At 41.8% G+C, this 27,560-nt stretch overlaps 1 protein-coding gene across 1 annotated transcript in view; it reads left to right on the plus strand.

The window, feature by feature from the left end:
• The window catches only part of atp11b (ATPase phospholipid transporting 11B), a 183,318-nt gene that overhangs the window by 116,163 nt on the left and 39,595 nt on the right, over positions 1-27,560 (plus strand). Inside the window, exons 23-28 of the mRNA XM_070884058.1 lie at positions 498-557; positions 2,408-2,535; positions 10,756-10,894; positions 15,026-15,091; positions 20,815-20,918; positions 21,281-21,446. Coding sequence (XP_070740159.1) covers positions 498-557; positions 2,408-2,535; positions 10,756-10,894; positions 15,026-15,091; positions 20,815-20,918; positions 21,281-21,446 — 663 coding nt within the window. The remainder of the gene's footprint in view (positions 1-497; positions 558-2,407; positions 2,536-10,755; positions 10,895-15,025; positions 15,092-20,814; positions 20,919-21,280; positions 21,447-27,560) is intronic.

Here is a 27,560-nt window from a genome sequence, read left to right on the forward strand (position 1 = left end):
TGCCTATTCTTCTTCTGTGAACCTAGATGGTGAATGCCATCAGGCTCTTTGAGAGTGAAGGGCATTCCACCCAAGCTCAATCTTATTCTTGCCCATTTATGCACTTTTCCAGCAAGAGTCACAATATTGCAATCGGGAATGGGAAGCATGGCTACTTTACCCTTCATTAACCCAGGGCCACTGAAGGTAATTGTGGCAGTGCTCCAACTGCTGATTAGGCTGCTATCAGCAAACTCACACAGACCAGGAATTAAACCTGGGAACTTTGGTTTAGTATGGCATAGGCAATGTCAACAGGGGAGCGATAAATACTCTTCTGCAGAAAGTTAACTTCTTTTATGGGTCTCACAGAATCAGAGTTTAGAAGTTGTGGATTTTCAAGGCATTTCATAATTGCCTATAGTGACTCTAATATAGTAAATTATTTTTGAAAGGGGCATGATACTGTATTTAAAAACTCTAATGTAGCCATTCCTGTGTTTTCAATTTTTTTTCAGAACGTCTGTTTTATCACACCTCAGTTTTTATATCAGTTCTTCTGTTTATTTTCGCAACAGGTAAGCATTACTTTTTATATAAATTAATGAACTTGAGAGAAGAATTTATTAGCTTTTTCTGCATATTTTCTACCTCTTGCAGTTGTCATTGGTGGATTTACAAGCTTCTGAATGGAGAGGGAATTATTGAAGTTGCAAAATTTATTTTCCGTGGCATTGTGACTCGCATCACTACATTTGTGTTAAATTTTTCACACCAGACTTTTTCCAACATTTTGGAGTTCACTTTGTATTCTACTGTTATACAGAAATAATATTTATAACTGACCTTGTAATGCACATTTAGCTATGTTATTTTACATGGAGATCAGAAATAATTTGAAAAATTAACTGCTATGTGTGGTTGGTCCTTGGTTTTATTTAGTTCATGGATAAAACTTAAATGAGAGCACAACCGGTTGGCACAAAAAATGTGGAGATTCTGATTGTAAAATTGTAGTTTGGATAGAGAATCGAAATATCTGGAAACTTTATTAACAATTCTTCCAGACATAGCCAGTTCTGGATGTGGTGCAATTTCCCTGTGAATAATTTTTTAAAAGCCTTCAATGTTTGTCTTGGATACATAAATGAATCGAAACACACAAATCCACAACTGCATTTGATAGCACCATAACACTCATACAAAGGATACTTAAGAGTTCATTCTACACTATCATCCTTGAGATTCTTTTTGTAGCTATCAAGGGTACAGTGATGATGTAATCATGAAATTTAAGCGGAGATTGTTTGTATAATTTCTATTTTGGGACAAGTGTTTTTGTCTGGGGATGGAAAGACTAAAGTGACTATATGTAATAACCAATGCATAGGCTGTGAAGTACTTTGGAATGTCCCGAGGACGTGAAAGGGATTTTATACATACAGGTGCCACGTCCGTTATGTCTTGAATAAAACAATGTAACTGAGTACTGTAGACGTGAGTAAGTGTGACCTTAGTCTCTTTATTCTAACTCCAAATTGCTGGTACAGCCTGGGAGGCCTGCTTATATACAGTGTTCCCAAGGGATGCTGAGATCCCTTGGGACTCCAGCGGATACACCCTCTGATGGCGGTAGTGTTCAGGTTACATAGGGTTGCATACATAACTGTTCCGAAAACCGGAATTGTCCAAAAAACGGACATTTTACGCATCACAGATGGAGTTGTCCGAAAAACCGGACATTTTTTTAAAACTGGGCATTGAAGACCTGTAATCGGTCGGTCCAAGCCTTTCAAAATGACCCTTGGAAAAACCCAAAAATCGTCCACAAGGTTGCCGGATTCGGGACATCGGATTTTCTTCTCCGAAATCCGTAAAAACCTAAAAAATCATCCGCGGTTGCTGGATTTGAGACATCTGATTTTCTCCGAAATCCGGAAAACCCCGAAACTCGGCCCCGAGGTTGCCAGATCCGGGACGTCAGATTTTCTTCTCCGAAATCCAGAATAACCCAAAAACCGGCGCGGCTTCGGTCCCGTGGTTGCCGGATTCAAGAACGTTGTACCTGAATATACAAGTTCTTCATTTCTAAAGAAGTATTGTGAGATCCTGAAATGTCAGGTTTTTAATGCATTAAAACACTTTCTACAAATCGTCCTGTAGACTATGCTTTCCTCACGCTTAATAGTCTGAGTCTGTGGGGACCCTTGATACCTCCTGGAAATTAGCATCTATATCGGAGATACCCTTCATTAATGCAGACTAAGGAGGTTCAACTGAAATATATATATTTTACACAAGTCTTTGTCCTTCAGATAATAAGGAAGGTGGATAGCAGAAGTGCAGATAATGTATGCAAATATATTAAGTTAATTGCTAGAGAGATACTTAAACTTCAAAGTACCGCATTAATGTATTTTTCTTACAGACACTATATGACGGTGCTTATCTGACATTGTACAACATTAGCTTCACTTCCTTACCCATCCTCATGTACAGTTTGTTTGAACAAGATGTGCACCCTCGCATACTGCAGTGCAAGCCAGCATTGTACAAGTAGGTTGAATTTGATTATTACATTCCTCCTTTCTTTTCCACATGCTGAATGAAAGCCATTGGTTTCTTATTTGGATTGTGGCAATGAAATGTAATAAGATTGTAAATATATTATTTTGAGGATTGAGAGGGGGTAGAAAAGGACTATTTTAATCTGGGAGCCGAAATGCTGAAATTCTAGTGAAACAAGTCAAACCATGCGTGGAGGACAGTCAAAATAAACTAAAATCTGGTCACTTCTGGGGTGAGGCGAGAGCTCCAGCAACAATTTCAGTTTCTCATGAGTTTTGTTTTTTAATGTGGTAATATATAAGATGGGCAAAGGGTGGACAATAGTAGAATTATGGCTCAGAATTTGCTGGAGCGGGGCATGTTGTGGTGAGTGCTGAGAGTTGGATTTTTTCCCTTGCCCTTCAGCTTCAATTAATTTTGCTAGAATTGCAAGTTCATTGGGGCATCTGGGACCTTGGTGAATGATGGGACCAATAGTCTCCATAACCAATGAAATGTAAAGATTTGAATAGTTAGCAAAGCTCTGAAATGGCAGCATGGACATCGTCAAACCAAGTTTATCACCAAATTACGTGCAGGAAAATGTATAGTTCTAAGTTTTTGTTTTGCCTATGGAATATGACACGCAAACATATGAATTAGACAGTGTCCTGCCCAGGGTTCAGATTTTAATTGTTAATTACATAGGATATATGGCACAGAAACAGGCCATTCAGCCCAAAATGTCTGTCAGTGTTTGTGCTCCCCTCGAACCTCCTCCCATCTTTCCTCACCTTAATCTATCAGCATAACCCTCTGTTTCCTTCTCCCTCATATGCTTATCTAGCCTCCCCTCATATGCTTATCTAGCCTCCCCTCATATGCTTATCTAGCCTCCCCTTAAATGCATCTATAGCATTCGCTTCAACCACTCCCTGTGGTAGCGAGTTCCACATTCTCGCCACTCTTTGGGTAAAGAAGTTTCTGCTGAATTCCCTATTGGATTTCTTGATAGCTACCTTATATTGATGGCCTCTAGAAATGCTCTTCCCCACAAGTGGAAACATTTTCTCTCTTTACTATCAAAACCTTTCATAATTTTAAAGATCTCTTATTAGGTTACCTCTCGGCCTTTTTTCAAGAGAAAAGAGGCCCAGCCCATTCATCCTTTTCTGATAATGTATACCTTCACATTTCTGGTATCATCCTTGTAAATCTTCTCTGCACCCTCTCCAGTGCGCCTCAATCCTTTTTAAAATATGGAGATCAGAACTGTACGTAGTACTTATAAATATGGTCTAACCAAGGTTCGATACAGGTTTAGCATAACTTCCCCACTTTTCAATTCTATACCTCTAGAAATACACCCTAGTGCTTAGGGTTTTTTTATGGCCTTGCTCACCTGTGTCTCAACTTTGTGATTTGTCTATTTGTATTCGGAGATCCCTTTGTTCCTCTACCCCACCTCGATTTATACCCTCCAATTTGCCAAATAAAAGCCCATTCTGCAAGTTTATTAATGTCCTCCTTTAATTTGTTGCAGTCCTCAGTATTGATTACCCCCCCCCCCCCCCACAAATTTGGTGTCGTCCGCAAATTTAGAAATTGTCTTTTTTTTAATTCCAAAGTCCAAATCGTTAATGTAAATTGGGAACAGCAGTGGGCCCAGTGCTCTCTGCTTTCTGTCTTGAAGCCAGCTGGCTATCCATTCTGCTACTTGTCCCCTGACTCCACATTCTCTGACCTTGTTCATCAGTCTATTATGGGATACCTTTTGGAAATCTAGATAATCTATAAAATATAGGTATTAACGTTAGCTATCCGCTAGTCCTCTGGCACTACACCTTTTTCTAATGAATTATTAAATATGTGTAGTAATGCCTCTGCTGTCTCTTCCCTAGATTCTTTTAAAATTGAGCGGATTTTAATTCCTCCATCCGGACCAGGGGTTTTATCCTCTTTGAATTTGATTAGTTTATTTAATATATCCCCTCTCTTTTTATTTTAAATGCACTTATCTCATTACTAATCTCATCACCCAATGTCATGTCCATCTGTTCTATCTTCATAGTAAATACTGAAGCAAAATAATTATTCAATATTTCTGCCATCTCTCTATTGTTACCTGTGGTATTATCCTGACTATCCTTTAATGGCCCTATTCCTATGAGAACATAATATAAGAAATAGGAGCAGGAGTAGGCCATTTGGCCACTCGAGCCTGCTCTGCCATTCTATAAGACCATGGCTGATCTGATTTTGGCCTCAACTCCACTTTTCTGCCTGTTCCCCATATCCCTTGACACCCCTGTAGTTCAAAAATCTGTCTATTGCTGCCTTGAATATATATCAGCCTCCACAGCTTGCTGGGGTAGAGGAATTCTAAAGATTCACAACCCTCAGTGAAGAAATGCCTCCTTATCTCTCTTAAATGGCCTACCCCTTACCCTGAGACTGTGCCCCCTAGTTCTAGACTCTCCAGCCAGCGGAAACAACCTCTTGGCATCTACCCTTTCAATCCAACTCAGAATCTTGTATGTTTTCTGCCTGTTCACAAATCCTCTATACATGCCAATACATTACCTCCAATCCCATGAACCCTTATTTTGTGTAATAATCTTATGTGGTACCTTATCTAATGCCTTTTGAAAATCCAAATATACTACTTCTACTGGTTCCCCTTTATCTACCCTGCTAGTTACATCCTCAAAAAAACGCTAATAAATTTGTCAAACACTCTTTCCCTTTCATAAAACCATATTGACTCTGCCTAATCATATTATGATTTTCTAAGTGCTCTAATACCACTTCCTTAACAATGGATTCCAGTATTTTCCTGATGACTGATATCAGGCTAACTGGCTTGTAGTTCCCTGTTTACTCTCCCTCCTTGAATAGCAGTGTTACATTTGCATTTTTAACTCCTCTCCTAATCTTTTTGTATTCTTTCTTATCGTGCCCTCCATTGCTGTCTATGTACTTCATGTATGCCCCTTTCCTTCCCTTCAATTGTTCCCTTATGGCTTTATTAATCCATGGAGTCTCATTAGTGTTTAGTTTGTTCTTTCCTTTTAGTGGAATATATTGTTCCTGCACTCTGTTAAGCACCATTTTAAATGTTTCCCATTGCTGTTCTACACCTTTGTTTTCCAGTATTGTTACCCATTTTATTTCCCCACGTTCTATTCTCAGCCCCTCAAAATCAGCTTTTCTCCAATCTATTACCCTGATTTTTCATCATACTTTATGTTCTTCTCCATTATCATCTTAAAGCTTATTATATTATGGTCACTATTGCCTAGATGTTCCCCTATTTTGACTTCTCATCTGCTCTGGTTGATTCCCCATTACTAGATCCAACAGCGAATCCTCCCTTGGTCATTTTACGTATTGGGTTAGAAAGGAGTCCTGTACACATCGTAGGAAATCCATCCCTTTATCCCCTTTACCTACCTCTTCTGTCCAATTAATATCAGGGTAGTTGAAATCCCCCATGATGATTATTCTATGTTTTTTACTCATTTCCCTAATTTGTCTGCATATTTCTTCCTCCACCTCCCTTCCACTATTAGGTGGTCTGTAGACTGCACCTATTGGTGTGATTGATCCTTTATTATCTTTTATCTCTATCCACATGGATTCTATTTTTGTCTTGCTGTATCACTTTTTTCTACTGCCATTATGTTATCTCTAATAAGTACAGCTGCTCCACCCACCCCGTTTTCCCCCTCTCTTTTCTAAATATGTTATACTCTGCAATGTTTAATTCCCAGTCCTGATTTTTCTCTAGCCATGTCTCAGTAATCCTTACTGTCTGGTTCCTTGCAACACATGATTGCCTCCAGCTCCCCTGTTTTATTACAGATACTGTGCATTGCTGTACAAACAGTTTAACTCATTTTTAATAGGATTTCCTCTCACTTTATGTTGAACCATCTTTTTAGACTCCTGTTCTATAACTCTATTTATTCCCTTGCCCTTGCCATCAATGTCCTCCCTTTATTCTTTCCTATGCTCTCTTTTTCTGTTTTGTTTATATTTAGGTTGGTTATGTTTCTTGCAGATCCCTCCTTCCCGCACCCCCCATCTTACTTGTTTAAAGCCTTTGCCACTTCCCTATGTACCCTTTCCGCTAGGATACAGGTTCCATCCTGGTTCAGGTGGAGCCTGTGCCATCGGTACAGCTCCTTCCTGTCCCAAACTGGTGCCAGTGTCCCATGAAAAAGAAGCCCCCCTTTCCCACATCAGCCGTTTAGCCACGTGTTAATTTTCATGATCTGTCTGCTTCTATGCCAATTTGCACGTGGCTCGGGCAATAATCCAGACATTATTACCCTCGAGGATCTGCTTTTAAATTTAGAGCCTAACTCCTGATACTCTTATCAGCAGGACCTTCTCCCTGTTCCTACCAATATAATTTGTTCCAACATGGACCAAGACAACTGGATTTACTCCATCCCTTTGTAAGTTCCGCTCCAGCCGCCATGAGATATCCCTTACCCTGGCACCGTGTAGGCTACATGCCCTTCGGGATTCTTGCTCTTGGCTGCAGGGGACATTGTCTATCCCCTAATTATAAAGTCCCCTGTTCTGCTTCCCCGCCCCCCTCTCCTTGGACAGCCTTCTGAGCCATGGTGACTGCAAGACTGTCCTCCTTGCAGTCTTTTTGCCTTCACAAATAGCAAGTACATCGTACCCGTTGGACAGGACCAGTGTCTGTGGGACCTCCTTCTCAATCTCTCCTAAATCCCCGCTACCCAGCTCCCTAACTGTCACACCCTCCCTTTTCTGAACCTGTGCTTTCCTCTGCAAGACGCTGGATGAAAAGAAAAAAACATACCTAGAATGGCAAAATGACTCTTCCTCAATTTCCAAGAGGGACCGCTACAGACACATGCAGAGCAAAGCACAAAGAGACCTTCGCCAGATGCAAGATAAATGGTGGCAGACAAAAGCAAAGGAAGTGGAACATTATGCTGAAACTCACAATACAAAGGTGTTCTTCAGCGCCATCAAGTCAGTCTATGGACCATCAAAACCCAATACTACTCCACTCCTTTCAGCAGATGGCAGCACTTTGATCAAAGACAGGACAAAGAGAGGTGGAGAGAACACTTCAGTAACCTTCTTAATCGACCTTCAACAGTGAACGAAGAAGCACTTGACTCCACACCCCAGCAACCTATCAAAGAAGATCTTGATCTTCCTCCCAGCATGGATGAAGTAAAGAAAGCCATCAACCAGATGAGTACTGGAAAGGCTCGAGGAAAGGATGGAATCCTTGCTAAAATCTACAAGGCAGTAGGCCCAGCAACTCTCGAGGCCTTTCATGACATAATAACTAGCATCTGGGAAGATGCCACAGGACTTCGGTGACGCTATGATAGTTTCCCTCTACAAGAACAAGGGCAACAAAGCAGACTGTGGCAACTACAGGGGAATATCACTTCTGTCCATTGCTGGGAAGATCATCGCCCGCATAGTATTGAACCGACTCATAGCTAGTGTCTCAGAAGTAAATCTTCCAGAAACACAATGTAGCTTTCGACCTGGTCGGAGCACAGCGGACAGGATCTTTGCACTCAGACAAGTGCAGGAGAAGTGTATTGAGCAGAACATGGACCTGTACGCTGCATTTATTGACCTCACCAAGGCCTTTGATACTGTCAACAGAGCAGTGCTGTGTTCAATCTTGATGAAACTTGGGTGCCCAAGGAAGTTTGTCCACATCATCGAGCTGTTTCATGACAACATAACAGGTGAAGTGCTCTCAGACGGCACAACCACGGTCCCATTTGCCATCTCAAATGGAGTGAAACAAGGTTGTGTACTCGCTCCAGTTCTGTTCAACCTATTCTTTACCTGCGTCTTGAACTATGCCATAAAAGACTTGGAGTTTGGGGTCTACCTGAAATATCGATTAGATGGTTCACTGTTCGACCTACGCCGCCTTGCTGCAAAGACCAAAGTACGGAAACGACTCATCCTAGAGGCACTCTTTGCTGACGACTGCACCCTTATGGCACACAAGGAGAGTGACCTACAATTCATACTCAGCAAATTTGCTGAGGCAGCAGAACTGTTTGGCCTAACCATCAGCCTTGGAGAACCTCGGTTTTACTATCAGCCTGCCCCTGGCACCACAGCACCTGCTCCCACAGTCTCCATCGGCAGTATACAACTAAAGTCAGTGGACAGCTTCAAGTACCATATCAAGTGACGGGTCCTTGGACAAGGAGATTGATGCAAGGATTTGTAAAGCCAGCCAGGCACTTGGTCGCTTGCGCACTATGGTGTTGAGTCATCACCACATCCGACTGTCAACTAAACTGTTGGTGTATAGAGCAGTCGTTCGCTCTTCTCTCCTTTATGGATGTGAGACCTGGACACCCTACAGGTGTCACATCAAAAAGTTGGAAGCTTTCCATATGTGCAGCCTCAGATCTATACTCCACATACGTTGGCAAGACCGGGTGTCAAACTTTGAGGTTCTGGAGAGAGCACAATCAACTAGCATTGAGATGGTAATCATGCGAGCCCAGTTCCGGTGGGCTGGACATGTCATCCACATGGCTAAGTCAAGGATCCCTCGTCAGCTTCTTCAGGGTGAGCTCTGTGAAGGCCGAAGACACCAGGGGCTCCTCCGCAAGTGCTACAAAGATTGCATCAAGGCTAACCTCCAGTACTGTGGAATCCGACCAAAGCACCTCGAGAATACAGCAACTAATAAAATCCAGTGGCGAACCCTCACAGGACTGCCTGCCAGACCTTCGAAGAAAGCCGATGTCAATGCCTGCAGGACACTAGAGACAGACGACATCAGGTGGCAGTACTGTCAGCATCAGGCACATCGAACTTCCCTTGTCCGACGTGCAAGAGACTATGTGCATCCAGAATTGGCCTATACAGCCACTTGAAGACATATGCCATTGATGATTAGCACATCAATGTCTTTGTTGGATACGACAGACTACCAATAATGACTCTATTCTGGATAAAACTGTCCAGAAATTCCTCCCCCTCCGTTATGTGTCAGAGTGTCTCCAACTCGCATTCCAACTGAATGACTCTGAGCCGGAGAAATTCGAGATGAAGACATCTCCTGCAGACGTGTTTGCTCGGGACAGTTTCACTGTAGACAAACTCTTTCGTACTGCAGTCCAGACACAATCTGTTCTGCCATGTCTTTGTCTAACCTTGTTTTATTTTTATAGTTATATTAATTAGTTTATCTAGTTTAGTTTTTAATTTAATAAAGTACGTTATAGTTTCCCGCTTTTGCTTTAAACCACTATCCTAGCTTAGAGAAAAGAATTGTTAATAATTACAAATGAATCACCTACCTGCTGTCCTGTGACGACAAGCCTTGTTTTTTTGTTGTTTTTGTATCCACTCTCGATTGGCTCTGCTGCACTGCCGCTGCCGCCGGGTTCTCGCACTGTTTTTAAATGATTCATGTGTTACTTTTGGAATCAGCATGGTGATTGTTGCTTATTTACAAATTAGTGGGCCCACATAGTTTCAGGAGAGGGGTAGCGGGAGGGGCGTGTCTAAATCCTGACGAGCTGAAATGAATTTAGCATCGCCCACTTCTAGCCAGAATCCACAGCAAATCATTTTAACAATTCAGTTTAATAAGATAAATAAATCACTTTCGCTTGCATCCTGGTTTCATGCTTTATGCGGCAATTATAATTTATTTGCTATTTAACGCCGTAAGGACCCTGTTATAATTGGTTTCAAAGTGGAAAGCCATTGGAAATGTAAGTTACCCCATTAACAGGGTTCTTGCAGCATTAAATAGCAGCCCTAAATTTCTGCCGCAAATTTAATTTGTTTTTGCAGCGCAAGTGCAGTAATTTCTTGACGCTCGTTGGGAGCTTGACTGCAATCTCCGTTTTTTACTAACCGAGGAATGGCGCAAATCGCCCAGCAATTTGTGGCAACTCGCATATCTCGTCCTCACCACAAATTGCTGGATTTGTTACATACTAATAATGGTGGTGTTTTTAACTCGTCATTATTTTTCCAGCAAATTCTGTGCCTAGATGTTTAATTGGTTAGGGCCACAGTTAAATGTAGCAGTATTGGTCCTAAATTCAAGCGCTGAATAATTTTCAGGTGGGCATAAGTTTCAAGTCTTTGCAAAATGTTGTATATGGAGCCAATTAATTAAAATCATTCTTGCTTTTTTGTATAACCTCTAAGTAATATTTTGTATTTTTACAGAGAGATTAGCAGAAATGAGGTCTTGTCCCTCAAAAAATTTCTGTATTGGACTCTGCTTGGATTTTTTCATTCCTTTGTATTTTTCTTTGGTTCTTACCTTTTATGGGGAGAAACTATATCCACGATGGGGAATGGTCAGGTAAGACTTCTTAAATATATTTAAAAAGAAAACTGAAATACTATTAAGATTATTTTTTGATTATTCTTGGCATATTCCTCCATCATTTTAAAGTTTATTTGACTTTGAAATATGATGAAAAGCAGTGCACTGAGCATCTTTTAGAATTTCTATCAGTAATTTATGCTTACATTCTGAACAGCATAAATAACTGAAACAATGCTATCTTTACAGCCTTCAGATGCAGTGAGCCACACCCTATCAAATTGAATTGTGTTGGAAATTTATTAACTTAATACCAAGAGTACATTCAGCATCAATATAATACTGGAAACAACTAAAATGATGACTGTGGTTTTGAAAACTGCAGTAAAACTAGCTAGTCCAAATGGAATATCATGCTGTTTACAAAGCACAATAATGGGTGCTGTAGTTGGAGAATTTATGGCAAACAGTGACTGCATTTTGAGTAATTTATCAGTTATGAAGCTCTTTGGAACAGCCTGAGGATGTAATAAGTCCCTAACTAAAATATTTTCTTTCTAGAAGGTGCTCCAAGTGATGGAACAAAAAATGTTGTGACTGTTACACTGACAGTTTTGCAAACAATGTGTTTCCAATTGAGAAGGTTTTCTAAATGCTTACAAAAATTATTCAGATTTAAATGTTGTGCATTACTTCTGCTTGAACTTTTGGTTTTCTACTGTTTTTCCTTTCCCTTCTTTCATCGCATGCCTGACTTCAGATTTTGAAAACTAATAGGCAACTGGTAAGAGTTGACTGTTTTGGATCTTTACATTTATGATGGGGTGTGTGAGGAGGAGATAAAAGCTTCTAATGCTTCTAATTTCATATAGATAAATCTAAACTATTAATTACAGTTTGAACCACACTTCACGATATGGTATCTTTTACTAATACAAACATATTCACATTTTAGTCATTCAATATTCTCATTACTTTGTACTTCTAAACTGGATCTTTGATTTCTTTTCTTGCAACTATTACTATTTCTTTGGCATTCATTCATTCATGGATTTGTATCAATCTATTTGCATACATGATGGAAAATGTAGCCTTTGTTGAGGCTTTAATGAACAATGTAATGGGTTTTATGCTAAAATACATAATACTCTGAAACCTATGAAAATGCACTGATTAAAGTTTTTGCTTCATGCTAAAATCTGCTGAATGTCTGCTACAGAAGTATAGAATTTGCTGAGATTATCCATCATTTTCAGAAGTAGGTAAAGTCCACGTGATTCTATATTTGACATTCAAAGCAAGCTGTAGCAATGTGAATCAATGCCTACTTGCATACAAACATGTATTTTTTGATTTGCAACTGATACAGAAATAGCTAAACATAGCAAAAATGCCATGATGACTTACAAATAGTAATATTTACTAGTAGGTAAATTTGAATGATTAATAAGCCATATTTATTTTTGTTATTTGTGCTGATCTATAAATAATACGTAAATTTAGACAACTATGAAAACTGGCCTATTTTTGAAATATCACTAAAAATGAGTATTACCATCCCTAGCCAGGAAATTTGGTGGTCAATCCTGTTCTCGGAAAGTTGGAAGTTGTTGCTATTCAGATGTATTTAGGAGGGCTGTATTGTGTGGGGGATATTAAGTGAAATGTTGAACAAGTAAGGTTCCCAAATATATGATTTTAAAGAGTTTTATAATTTCCAACTGCAAAGCTATTTTCAGTATGTAAATTATTACTTAAAATTCATGATGTAGGGCTCAATATTTTTAATATAATTATCAGTTTGTATAAAATTATGGGAATGCCATTGCCTACTCTCAGAATATGCTGATTTGGCACTGGTAAGATTATGTCCAAATGTATAAAAACCACATTGCTCGTGAAATACAAATAAAATAGTGGAATCTTGATGAGTAATTCTTTAATGGGAGTGACTGATGGGTGCTGAGTGAAGCTGTCCTGACAACTCCTGTGTGGCTTGTCACCTGCAAGTTGAAGTCCTGTCTCACTAATGGAAATCTGTGTTTTACAGTTCACCATTGAGTATTTTAGTATATATGCATAAAAGCAATTATTGAGCCATATAGACCAGGAAAATCAAAGATCTGTGCTAAATTAGCTGGTTTCTGCCAACACAATGATTGAGATGCTTCACTTGGCCTCACTGTTCCAGGACCAGTCAGTGATTTAAAAAGCCAGGGTTCCTGCACCTGATTGTTGTCTGGTGACCCCCATTGGAAAATGGATGTAGAGTGAGGGCGGTTTTTAAAATTTGTTCTCGGGATGTGGTGACATTGGCAAGGCAGCATTTATTGCCTTATCCCAAGTTGCCCTTAAAAGGAAGTGGTGAGCCATTTCCTTGAACCACTGCAGCGCTTGTCTTGATACTTCCACAATGGTGTTCGGTAAGAAATTTCACGATTTTCACCTCATGACAAAAGAGCGTGCTTTATGTCCCTCATCAAGATGCTTTGTGACTTGGGGAATTTGCAGGTACTTATGATATTGCTGGAATGGGTTACTCATTGATAGTCCATGTTAATTTGATGATAAACGGATTTCAGGCTAAGTTTTTTTTTATGCATTCCTGGGATGTGGGCGTTGCTGGTAAAGTCAGCATTTATTGACCATCCATAATTGCCATTGCCCTCGAAGGTGGTGGTGAACTGCCTTCTTGAACCGTTACAGTCCGTGTGGTGAAGGTACTCCCACGTTGCTGTTGGGGAAGGGAGTTCCAGGATTTTGACCCAGTGATGATGAAGGAACAGCGATATATTTCTAGGTCAGGATGGTACGTAGCTTGGAGGGGAACTTGCAGGTGATGGTGCTCCCATGCACCTGCCTAGGTGGTAGAGGTCACGGGTTTGGGAAGTGCTGTCAAAATCATCTTGGCGAGTTGCTGCAATGCATTTGGTAGATTGTACACACTGTAGTCACGGTGCACCGGTGGTGGAGCGAATAACAGTTTAAGGTAGTGGATGGGATGCTGATCAAGTGGGCTGCTTTGTCCTGGATGGTGTGGAGCTTCTTGTGTTGTTGGAGCTGCAATCATCCAGGCAAGGGGAGAGTATTCCATCAGACTCCTGACTTGTGCTTTGTAGATGGTGGAAAGGCTTTGGGGAGTCAGGAGGTGAGACACTCACCACAGAATACCCAGCCTCTGACCTGCTCTTGTGGCCACAGTATTTATGTGGCTGGCCCAGTTAAGTTTCTGGTCAGTGATGTCCCCCAGGATGTTGATGGTGGGGGATTCAATGATGGTAATACCGTTGAATGTCGGGGGATGGTCGTTAGACTCTCTCTTGTTGGAGGTTGTCATTGCTTGGCATTTGTGTGGTGCGAATGTTACTTGCCACTTATCAGCATTACAAGTTATGAAGCTAACAACATTTGAAATTCTTGTGCACATGGTTCAATGGGAATAATAAGATCTTGTCTGCTTTTTAAACATAATCAGTGATGCGATTGACTATTGTACTAGCCAAACTACAGAGTTTGGTCAACTTGTGCTAAGAAGTAGCATGCAACGGTCTTGAAGTTTTCTTGCACTGCTTTGGTTAAACACTAGTTCCCATTTAATTGGGATCAAAGCCAACATTTTAAACTTTATGTTTGAAGTTTAAAAAACATTCAGTGAACTTTCTTTCAAGGAAAAAATCTAACTACCCAAATTGTTCTGTAATATAAAACATGTTGGAACTGGGATGCTGGTGAGCAAAGTTCTGTGTATATATTGAAGCGCACATGCAGAGTTCTGCTTTCCCTGTCCAGAGCACGATGCAAGCTTGCCTGTATAATCTGACACTGCTGACTCCCACTGCTCTCTGTGCAGGCATTGGTATTGAACCTATGTAATAGGCTGACCTTTAATTTGATGAGATTTCATAAGTGCAGTTATACTTACCAATAAGGATTGCCCACAAAAGTAATCTTAGTTTACTTACCAAAATGAGTAACTTAGTCTACATAGATTGCTAGGCAATCTGTTTAATATTGTAATTGTTGAAAATTACAGAGGAGACATTTGCTTTCTAGCAAAGGTAATACTTCACCAATTACTCCATTTTCTTAGTCATCAATTTGCATTCTTTGTGAGGGTTTTCGAGGATTTGGGTTTATGTGTTTTAACTCGCTTCTTTTTACATTTAGTTGTCTGGAGGATGGTCATTTGGCTTTCTGGTCTTCACAGTTATGCTTCTTACTGTTACGTTAAAGGTAAGGGATTATACAATAAGGTGCAGGTTATTGAAGTAAAAACAGAATGCTGGAAATCTCAGCAGATCAGGCCTGTTTTTATTTCAGATTCCAGCATCCGCAGTATTTTGTTTATATAGCAGGTTATTGAAGTATGTTAGTATTACTATGCATTGCCCTGCGCTAACATCATTTATATGATGTATGGTGCACAGAAGTACTAAGTGTTATCTTAAAACTAAGAATTGTTATTGATTTTGAAGGCTAGCTTTTTGCTAGCTCTGCATAATGTGAAAATTATAAAATTTATATAATTGAGGCAAAGCTAATTGAAACAAAAGTATTACATAGAATATACAGCGTAGAAACAGGCCATTCGGCCCAACTAGTCTGTGCTGGTGTTTATACTCCAAGAGTCTATATGTACCTTATCTCAGTCTTTCAGCATATCTTTCCATTCCCTTTTCTCTCGTAGTTGTTTAATTTCCTTTTGGAAGCATCTAGATATATGCCTCAACCACTTCCTATGGTAACCAGTTCCATATTCTAACCTTTGATTTCCAGTTGGGCTGGAGAAGGGACCGCAGGACCGAGAAGGTACAATCCCTGGAGTGGGGGGTGGGGGGGGGGTCTGATCCTTGACTCCTGGAGGTGGGGGGTCAAAATCCACAAACTCTGGGGGTGGGATTCCAATCTCGTGGGGTCTGATCCCTGACCCCTGGGGTGAGTACAATCCCTCAGAGCCCCGATCCCCGACCCGTTTTAGGTGAGGCTCCAATCCCCGACCCCTTTGGATGAGGCTCCGGCCACCGCCCCCCCGGGGCTCCAGTCCCCGACATAGAAACATAGAAAATAGGTGCAGGAATAGGTCATTCGGCCCTTCGAGCCTGCACCACCATTCAATAAGATCATGGCTGATCATTCACCTCAGTACCCCTTTCCTGCGTTCTCTCCATACCCCTTGATCCCTTTAGCCATAAGGACTATATCCAACGAACTGGCATTAACAACTCTCTGCGGTAGGGAATTCTACAGGTTAACAACTCTGAGTGAAGAAGTTTCTCCTCATCTCAGTCCTAAATGGTTTACCCCTTATCCTTAGACTCTGTCCCCTGGTTCTGGACTTCCCAACCATCGGGAACATTCTCCCTGCATCTAACCTGTCCAGGCCCATCAGAATTTTATATGTTTCCATGAGATAGAAACATAGAAAATAGGTGCAGGAGTAGGCCATTCGGCCCTTCTAGCCTGCACCGCCATTCAATGAGTTCATGGCTGAACATTCAACTTCAGTACCCCATTCCTGCTTTCTCGCCATACCCCTTGATCCCCCTAGCAGTAAGGACCTCATCTAACTCCTTTTTGAATATATTTAGTGAATTGGCCTCAACAACTTTCTGTGGTAGAGAATTCCACAGGTTCACCACTCTCTGGGTGAAGAAGTTCCTCCGCATCTCGGTCCTAAATGGCTTACCCCTTATCCTTAGACTGTGACCCCTGGTTCTGGACTTCCCCAACATTGGGAACATTCTTCCTGCATCTAACCTGTCTAACCCTGTCAGAATTTTATATGTTTCTATGAGGTCCCCTCTCATTCTTCTGAACTCCAGTGAATACAAGCCCAGTTGATCCAGTCTTTCTTGATAGGTCAGTCCCGCCATCCCGGGAATCAGTCTGGTGAACCTTCGCTGCACTCCCTCAATAGCAAGAATGTCCTTCCTCAGGTTAGGAGACCAAAACTGTACACAATACTCCAGGTGTGGCCTCACCAATGCCCTGTACAACTGTAGCAACACCTCCCTGCCCCTGTACTCAAATCCCCTTGCTATGAAGGCCAACATGCCATTTGCTTTCTTAACCGCCTGCTGCACCTGCATGCCAACCTTCAATGACTGATGTACCATGACACCCAGGTCTCTTTGCACCTCCCCTTTTCCTAATCTGTCACCATTCAGATAATAGTCTGTCTCTCTGTTTTTACCACCAAAGTGGATAACCTCACATTTATCCACATTATACTTCATCTGCCATGCATTTGCCCACTCACCTAACCTATCCAAGTCGCTCTGCAGCCCCTCACAGCATCCTCCTCGCAGCTCACACTGCCACCCAACTTAGTGTCATCCGCAAATTTGGAGATACTACATTTAATCCCCTCATCTAAATCATTAATGTACAGTGTAAACAGCTGGGGCCCCAGCACAGAACCTTGCGGTACCCCACTAGTCACTGCCTGCCATTCTGAAAAGTACCCATTTACTCCTACTCTTTGCTTCCTGTCTGACAACCAGTTCTCAATCCATGTCAGTACACTACCCCCAATCCCATGTGCTCTAACTTTGCACATCAATCTCTTGTGTGGGACCTTGTCGAACGCCTTCTGAAAGTCCAAATATACCACATCAACTGGTTCTCCCTTATCCACTCTACTGGAAACATCCTCAAAAAATTCCAGAAGATTTGTCAAGCATGATTTCCCTTTCACAAATCCATGCTGACTTGGACCTATCATGTCACCTCTTTCCAAATGCACTGCTATGACATCCTTAATAATTGATCCCCTCTCATCCTTCTAAATTCCAGTGAATAAAGGCCCAGTTGATCCAGGCTCGTCTCTTATATGTCAGACCAGCCATTCAGGGAATCAGTCTGGTGAACCTTCGCTGCACTCCTTCAATAGCAAGAAGATCCTTCCTCAGATTAGGAGACCAAAACTAACACAATATTCCAGGTGAGGCCTCACCAAGGCCCTGTATAACTGCAGTAAGACCTCCCTGCTCCTATACTCAAAAACCCTAGCTATGAAGGCCAACATACCACTTGCCTTCTTCACTGCCTGCTGTAGCTGCATGGCAACTTTCAATGACTGATGTACCATGACACCCAGGTCTCGTTGCACTTCCCCTTTTCCTCATCTGCCATTCAGATAATATTCTGCCTTCGTGTTTTTGCCCCACATTATACTGCATCTGCCATGCATTTGCCCACTCACCTAACCTGTCCAAGTCACCCTGCAGTCTCTTAGCGTCCTCCTCACAGCTCACAATGCCACGCAGTTTAGTGTCATCTGCAAACTTGGAGATATTACACTCAATTCCTTCATCTAAATCATAAATGTATATTGTAAATAGCTGGGGTCCCAGCACTGAGCCCTGCGGCACCCCACTAGTTACTGCCTGCCATTGTGAAAAGGACCCGTTTATCCCGACTCTGCTTCCTGTCTGCCAACCAGTTTTCTATCCACGTCAGTACATTACCCCCAACACCATGTGCTTTAATTTTACACACTAATCTCTTGTGTGGGACCTTGTCAAAAGCCTTTTGAAAGTCCAAATACACCACATCCACTGGTTCTCCCTTGTCCACTCCACCAGTTACATCCTCAAAAAATTCTAAAAGATTTGTCAAGCATGATTTCCCTTTCATAAATCCTTGCTGACTTGGGCCAATCCTGTCTCTGCTTTCCAAATGCGCTGCTATTTCATCTTTAATAATTGATTCCAACATTTTCCCCACTACTGATGTCAAGCTAACCAGTCTATAATTCCCTGTTTTCTCTCTCCCTCCTTCCTTAAAAAGTGGTGTAACATTAGCTACCCTGCAGTCCATAGGAACCGATCCAGAGTCGATAGACTGTTGGAAAATTATCACCACTGCATCCACTATTTCTAGAGCCACTTCCTTAAGTACTCTGGGATGCAGACTATCAGGCCCCGGGGATTTATCAGCCTTCAATCCCATCAATTTCCCTAACACAATTTCCCGCCTAAGAAGGATATGCTTCAGTTCCTCCTTCTCACTAAACCCTCGGTCCCCTAGTATTTCCGGAAGGTTTTTTGTGTTTCCTTCGTGAAGACAGAACCAAAGTATTTGTTCAACTGGTCTGCCATTTCGTTGTTCCCCATTATAAATTCACCTGTATCTGACTGCAAGGGACCTACATTTGTCTTCACAAATCTTTTTCTCTTCACATATCTATAGAAGCTTTTGCAGTCGGTTTTTATGTTCCAGGCAAGTTTCCTCTCGTACTCTATTTTCCCCCTCCTAATTAAACCCTTTGTCCTCCTCTGCTGAGTCCTCAGGTTTGCTACTTTTTCTGGCCAATTTATGTGTCTCTTCCTTGGATTTAACACTCTCCTTAATTTCCCTTGTTAACCACAGTTGAGCCACCTTCCCTGTTTTATTTTTACTTCAGACTGGGATGTATAATTGTTGAAGTTTAAATGTTTAAATGTTTGCCTATCCACCGTCAACCCTCTAAGTATCATTTGCCAGTCTACTCTAGCCAATTCACGCCTCATACCGTCAAAGTTATCTTTCCTTAAGTTCAGGACCCTAGTCTCTGAATTAACTGTGCCACTCTCCATCTTAATAAAGCATTCTACCATATTATGGTCACTCTTCCCCAAGGGACCTTGCACAACAAGATTGCTAATTAGTCCTTTCTCATTATACATCACCCAGTCTAGGATGGCCAGCCCTCTAGTTGGTTCCTCAACATATTGGTCCAGAAAAGCATCCCTAATACACTCAAGGAAATCCTCCTCCATTGCATTGCTACCAGTTTGGTTAGACCAATCTATATGTAGATCAAAGTCGCCCATGATAACTGCTGTACCTTTATTGCACGCATCTCTAATTTCTTCTTTGATGCTGTCCCCAACCTCACTACTACTGTTTGGTGGTCTGTAGCTCCCACTAGCGTTTTCTGCCCTTTGGTATTCTGTAGCTCCACCCATACAGATTCCACATCATCCAAGCTAATATCCTTCCTTACTATTGTGTTAATTTCCTCTTTAACCAGCAACGCTACCCCACCTCCTTTTCCTTTCTGTCTATCCTTCCTGAATGTTGAATACCCCTGGATGTTGAGTTCCCAGCCTTGGTCACCCTGGAACCATGTCTTCATGATGCCAATGATATATTCATTAATTGCTGCCTGTGCAGTTCATTCGTCCACCTTATTACGAATACTCCTCGCACTGAGGCACAGAGCCTTCAGGCTTGTCTTTTTAACACACTTTGCCCTTTTAGAATTTTGCTGCAATGTAGCCCTTTTTGATTTTTGCCTTGGGTTTCTCTGCCCTCCACTTTTACTTTTCTACTTTTTATCTTTTTTGCTTCTGCCCCCATTCTGCTTCCCTCTGTCTCCCTGCATAGGTTCCCATCACCCTGCCATATTAGTTTAACCCCTCCCCAACAGCACTAGCAAAGAGTCCTCCTAGGACATCGGCTCCGATCCCCGACGGCTGGGGGCTAGGGCTCTGACCCCCAGATGAGTGTAGGGCCCTGATTCCTGACAGCTGGGGTGAGCTCCAATCCCGTGGGGTGGGTTTTGATTCCTAACCTGGGGTTGACCGTGGCTCAGATCCCTGACCCAGGGTGGGTTTGATCCCTTTACGCTCACCTTTTACACTCAAAGTAGAAGCTTCATAATCACACTTCCAAAACTATTAAAATGAATCTTATTGCCCATTAATTGTTCACCTGATCTGTTCAGAATATTGTCAATGACTTGACCTCATTGGAAGTTACTGATGTGCAAATTGAAACTCCTAGTTCCAGCATTCATTGAAATAATGCTTTATTATTTTATTTAGAATTTCATTTAATGTTTGGCTGTGTTAATGATTATTTTATGCTAATCCTGCTGATGCTTTTGATGCTGTTTTCCCAGTAATCCCTTTTAAATTAATACTCTTTTTTTTTTTTTCCCCCTGTCTTCCCCTTCAAAAAAAAACAAGCTGGGAATAGACACACACTACTGGACCTGGATAAACCACTTTGTTACCTGGGGTTCAATAATTTTTTACTTTGCATTCTCTTTGCTTTATGGAGCAGTTATTTGGTAAGTCATGCTTTGTACTGTCTCATATATTTGAGAAACTCTCTGTTCTATTGTGAAAAATACAATTGTGGATGTTCAAATAATGTGAATGCAAATATTTATAGTTAGAAAGTTCCACTAATCTGAGGCTTAGATGTGGATCTTGTATCTTAATATATTTTAGTTCTTAGTTGCACAGGATAGTTATGAGAATCAAATATTAAATATAGACATACTTTTTTGCAGGGCAGAACATTTTAATAACCAAGTTCTGCTGCAATACTATAAGTTTAAAAAAGTTATGGTCTGGGATTGAGGCGGAGATTTACAGGATTGTGCAGAAAAATGTACTTATGTGTGTCTTCAATTTATTTCTTTCTTAGGCCATTTTTACAGTCACAAGACATATATTGCGTCTTCATTCAGTTGCTGTCCAGTGCTTCAATCTGGCTTGGCATTATTGTTTTAATAGTTGCCTGCTTGATGCCTGATGTCCTAAGGAAAGTATTCTGGAGACATACACGACCTACCTTGGCACAAAAATCACAGGTAAGTGCTGCTACTGTAGCAACAGTAGCACACTTCAGCTGCATTGTGATTTATCTTTTGAATGTTAATCTTTATGCAGGTTACCAGAAAAAACATCCAGTTGAATAACGTTTGGTATTTTAGTTGATGCCCTTTTTTGTGTGAATTTTATAAATTTATAATGATATATGCTTGCAGTTACCAAATAGTGATAATCTGTATATTCTTAACTTCAGTATAAAAGTACAGCACAGTATTAGCTGTATGCAAGTATTCTTAAAATCAGAATGAGCGGGTTGATATTTAATCTGCTGTGTGTGTATCCATATGCTATATGATGAATAAACATTATAGTCAGTGGTTTTATTTTGAGCAATACTTTGCTGTTTCACCACATGCATGTATAACTCTAATTTCTCAATGATTACAATATGAAAGTGCTATTTTGTGATGGTTGGTTAACAAAAGTTGTATCCTGCTGCATTGTGCACAGGATCATATAAAATGGGAAGTGATCTAAAACTGGAATGTTTTCAGTTAACCATTTCAGTTGTCCATTTGTGTGTAATGAGTGTCCACAAGCATAGTAAAGATATCCATGCATAACTTTCCGTGATAAGTTGATTACCTGATTGTTCAACTGTCATCACTAAGGGAATCAAGGGATATGGGGATAGGGTGGGGAAAGTGAAGTTCAGAAGTAGTAGTTCAGCCATGATAATGAATGGCGGAGCAGACTCGAGGGTACATATGGCCTACTCCTGCTCCTATTTCTTATGTTCTTATGTACTGCAAGACTCTGGGCCCCCTTTACAGTACTCTCAATTTGCCTCTGATGCTGAGAAGTCAGTATCCCTGGTAATAGAACTTAGCATAACACATCTCTTATAAAGCCTCTAGAGCTGGAAAAGAGGTGTTGGATGAGGTTGGAGATTGCAAAATTGATGAGGGGTCGAAAAGGATAAGGAAGGACAACACGCCATGGTTGCAGTCTTGAAGGTTATATTTTGTAACTTTGACCGAGGCAATCTGTGATGTAAGCAGGGCAGAAGGAATTTAAGGTGGAAGCTTGGCAAAGATTCCCACAACATGAAGAAGTGACGACATGTTCAAAGATCATCCAGAGGAAAGAGAATTTGGAAGCGGTCATGATAATTGTAGAATACGGAGGGGAGAAGCCATGAATGGACTTTTTTTTTTTAAGGAAAGGGCCCTTATAGCAATTTTAAAAAGGAGAAGGCTAGTGCCAAGTAAAGGAAGCTGTCAACAATGCTAACAAGCATAGGGACCAAGAAAGGTAATTGAGTTGTCAGGAAGTGAGTCAGAGAGACGTTCTGTAGAGCGAGAGGTTGGTCTGATGGGAAAGAATGTTCAGGGTGATGGTGAGTCAAGGGTAGGATGAATGAGCAGTATTCAGAAGAATAGGGCAGAGGTTGGAAGATGTCGCTGCATGATTGGTCTCAATTTTAGAGACACAGAAATTCATGAGCTCTTTGCCATTGATATTGTGAGGTTGGAGAGATTGGGGAAAGGGGTTTGAGTCGGAGGCTCATCACAGAAAAAGAGTTGTGAATTGTCTTTACCCTCTAGCATAATCCTGAAGTAATATTTTGAGAGTGAGGCACAGTGGAACTTCACGTAGTCCAGCTAGATCTGAAGATGAGTGACTAAACTAGTTGTGCTTCAGTTTGTGGCTCTTGGATTTAAGGGACCACAGATGGGAACTGTACTCAGAACAAAAGGTGTGGGAGACCGTGACTGATTTGGTGGAAATAAGGGTATCACAGGCAAAGACAAGCGGACAGTTAAACATGCCCTACGTTGTAACTGGAGGAGGGACATAGGCTAGGAAATTGGGAATTTCAGAATAAGTTTGTAAGAAGAAAACGTTTACAGGGTAGAGAGTAAAGTTAGTCAGGTTTGAGCAAGCCAGGGATGTGGATGGTAAAGGTGATAAGGTAGTGGTCAGATAAATTTATTAGTGACTGAGATCTTGGACGTGGAGGGACTGAGAGAGGCAATGAGGTTATGGATGTAAATGGAAGAGTTTATGTGAATGGTGAAGTTGCATAAGGACATAAGTTGGACAGAAGGTTCAGGGCAAAGGGAAATAGGAGAACTTGGGTGTAGGTTGAAATTGTCAACGAGTAATTCGGTGCAGTGGTTAGGAGAGAAGCTGGTGATGAATTCAAAGATGAGTAAGTGCCAGACTGGTGGATTGGAAGATGGTTGAGGGAGGAGAGGTACTAGATGTGTAGGGAGAGGTTGCGCTGGGATTTGACTGAGCTACCAGCTGCTGTGGCAATTTGGATGGGGTAAATGTAGTCGGATGCAGAAGTGTTGATGAGATGCTAGAGTACAACCCCACAAGCCAGGTTTTTGTCAGCCAGGATGTCACATTCATCCATAATTAGTTCATGAATGGCAAGGAACTTGTTCATGAGTGAGTAAACATCTGCAGTGCAGAGTGGGACAATGGTTGAAGATTCACTGGCGGAATTGGGGGTGGCAATAGAAAAGATAAGACAGATGGGAAGTAGGATGAAAGTGGTTAACCCCCAAGGAATGAATGGAAGTTGCCAGGAATGGAGGTTGCCATTCTGGGAGTGGCAGCAACAATTACTGCAATGGGCATGTTGGAGAATACCAAGGGAGGAGCAGAGGGAGGCTTTGGGCTCATTCAAGAGGGATTCAAGCCTAGGGCGGCGGCAGTCACTTAGAAAATCATAGCATGATTAGGCAGAGTCAACATGGTTTTATGAAAGGCAAATCATGTTCAACACATTTATTAGAGCTTTTTTGAGGATATAGCAGGATAGATAAAGGGGAACCAGTGCATGTACAGGTGCAGCGTTGAGAATCTGGACTGATCGGTGGCAGGGTCATCTGGAGTCCGTAAAATGTTCCAGAATCCGGACCCGCCGACCTCGGGCCTCACCACCTCACCTCTCGCTGCCGCTGCCCTTACCTCGGGGCCTCCTCACCAGCCCGCCCGAACACCACCTCTTCAGGACCAGCTGGCCCGAACAGCTCCTCGGTGTGGCCCTGCCCGAACACCACCACCGCGACGGGGTTGGCTGGCCCAAAATGCTCCTCAGTGGGGATCCCTCCCACCCTCTCTTTCTGACATTCCGAAATCCGGAAATACCCAAAACTGGGTTCGGGTGTTTCCGGATTTGTGACATCAAAGACAATCCAAGTCCAGAAAAGCCCGGAATCCGGAATGACCTCTGTCCCGAGGGTTCGGATTCTCAACGCTGCACCTGTAGTATATTTGGATTTCCAAAAGACATTCAATAAGGTGCCACATAAAAGGTTGATATGCAAGATAAGGGCTCATGGAGTTGGGGGTAATATATTATCATGGATAAAGGATTGGTTAATGGACAGAAAACAGAGATGGGATAAACAGAAATTTTTCCGATTGGCAAACTGTAAATAGTGGGGAGGCACCAAGGTTCAGTGCTTGGGCTCCAGCTATTAACAATCTATATTAATGACTTAAATGAAGGGACTGAGGACGATACAAAGCCAAGTGGGAAAGTAAGCTGTGATGAGGACACAGAGAGCCTGCAAAGAGATATACAGGTTAAGTGAGTGGCAGTAGGGTGGAAGATGGAGTATATTGTGAGGTTATTCACTTTACTAGGAAGAATAGAACAACAGAATATTTTTAAATGGTGAGAATTTATTAAATTTTGGTGTTCAGAGAAATTTAGGTGTCCTCGTACAGTAAACAGAAATTAGTCTGCAGGTACAGCAAGCAATTTGGAAAACAAATGGCATGTTGGCCTCTATTGCAAGGGGGTTGGAGTACAAGAGTAAGGAAGTCTTAATGCAATTGTACAGGGCTTTGGTGAGACCACACCTGGACAGTTTTGGTCCCCTTATCTGAGAAAGTTCTGGGGGAAGTGGGACCTGTACAAAAGGGACAGTCTGCACTTGGGCAGGACTGGAACTGATGTCCTGGGGGTAACATTTGCTAATGCAGTTCGGAAGTGTTTAAACTAATATGGCAGGGGGATGGGAACCTATGCAGCGAGATAGGGCGAAGTAATATGGAGTCAGAAACAGATGGTAGAAAGGTAAAAAGCAATAGTGGAAGGCCGAGTAAACAAAGGCAAGAAAGAAAAAGGGCCACACAACATCATAATTCTAAAAGGACAAAGGGTGTTTAAAAAAAAAACAAGCCTGAAGGCTTTGTGTCTTAATGCAAGGAGTATCCGTAATAAGGTGGATGAATTAACTATGCAAATAGATGTTAATAGATATGATGTGATTGGGATTACAGAGACGTGGCTCCAGGATGATCAGGGCTGGGAACTCAACATCCAAGGGTATTCAACATTCAGGAAGGATAGAATAAAAGGAAAAGGAGGTGGGGTAGCATTGCTGGTTAAAGAGGAGATTAATGCAATAGTTAGGAAGGACATTAGCTTGGATGATGTGGAATCTATATGGGTAGAGCTGCAGAACACCAAAAGGCAAAAAGCATTAGTGGGAGTTGTGTACAGACCTCCAAAGAGTAGTAGTGATGTTGGGGAGGGCATCAAACAGGAAATTGGGGGTGCATGCAATAAAGGTGCAGCAGTTATCATGGGTGACTTTAATGTGCATTTAGATTGGGCTAACCAAACTGGAAGCAATGTGGCGGAGGAAGATTTCCTGGAGTACATAAGGGATGGTTTTCTAGACCAATATGTCGAGGAACCAACGAGGGGGGGGAGGCTATCTTAGACTGAGTGTTGTGTAATGAGAAAGGATTAATTAAGGACTTGAGGAAAATCCTTATTAGTCATAAAATTGTGTTGGGGAAATTGATGGGATTGAAGGCCGATAAATCCCCAGGGCCTGATGGTCTGCATCCCAGAGTACTTAAGGAGGTGGTCTTGGAAATAGCAGATGCATTGACAGTCATTTTCCAACATTCCATAGACTCTGGATCAGTTCCTATGGAGTGGAGGGTAGCCAATGTAACCCAACTTTTTAAAAAAGGAGGGAGAGAGAAAACAGGGAATTATAGACCGGTCAGCCTGACATCGGTAGTGGGTAAAATGATGGAATCAATTATTAAGGATGTCATAGCAGTGCATTTGAAAAGAGGTGACATGATCGGTCCAAGTCAGCATGGATTTGTGAAAGGGAAATCATGCTTGACAAATCTTCTGGAATTTTGAGGATGTTTCCAGTAGAGTGGACAAGGGAGAACCAGTTGATGTGGTGTATTTGGACTTTCAGAAGGCTTTCGACAAGGTCCCACACAAGAGATTAATGTGCAAAGTTAAAGCACATGGGATTGGGGGTAGTGTGCTGATGTGGATTGAGAACTGGTTGGCAGACAGGAAGCAAAGAGTAGGAGTAAATGGGTACTTTTCAGAATGGCAGGCAGTGACGGGTGGGGTACCGCAAGGTTCTGTGCTGGGGCCCCAGCTGTTTACATTGTACATTAATGATTTAGACGAGGGGATTAATGTAGTATCTCCAAATTTGTGGATGACACTAAGTTGGGTGGCGGTGTGAGCTGCGAGGAGTATGCTGTGAGGCTACAGAGTGACTTGGATAGGTTAGGTGAGTGGGCAAATGCATGGCAGATGAAGTATAATGTGGATAAATGTGATGTTATCCACTTTGGTGGTAAAAACAGAGAGACAGACTATTATCTGAATGGTGACAGATTAGGAAAAGGGGAGGTGCAAAGAGACCTGGGTGTCATGGTACATCAGTCATTGAAGGTTGGCAAGCAGGTACAGCAGGCGGTTAAGAAAGCAAATGGCATGTTGGCCTTCATAGCGAGTGGAATTGAGTACAGTGGCAGGGAGGTGCTACTACAGTTGTACAGGGCCTTGGTGAGGTCACACCTGGAGTATTGTGTACAGTTTTTGTCTCCGAACTTGAGGAAGGACATTCTTGCTATTGAGGGAGTGCAGCGAAGGTTCACCAGATTAATTCCCGGGATGGCGAGACTGACATATCAAGACAGACTGGATCAACTGGGCTTGTATTCTCTGGAGTTCAGAAGAATGAGAGAGGATCTCACAGAAACGTTTAAAATTCTAATGGGTTTAGACAGGTTAGATGCAGGAAGAATGTTCCCAATGTTGGGGAAGTCCAGAACCAGGGGTCACAGTCTAAGGA

The sequence above is a fragment of the Pristiophorus japonicus genome, chromosome 6 (assembly GCF_044704955.1).
Source record: "Pristiophorus japonicus isolate sPriJap1 chromosome 6, sPriJap1.hap1, whole genome shotgun sequence".
Classification (NCBI taxonomy): Eukaryota; Metazoa; Chordata; class Chondrichthyes; family Pristiophoridae; genus Pristiophorus; species Pristiophorus japonicus.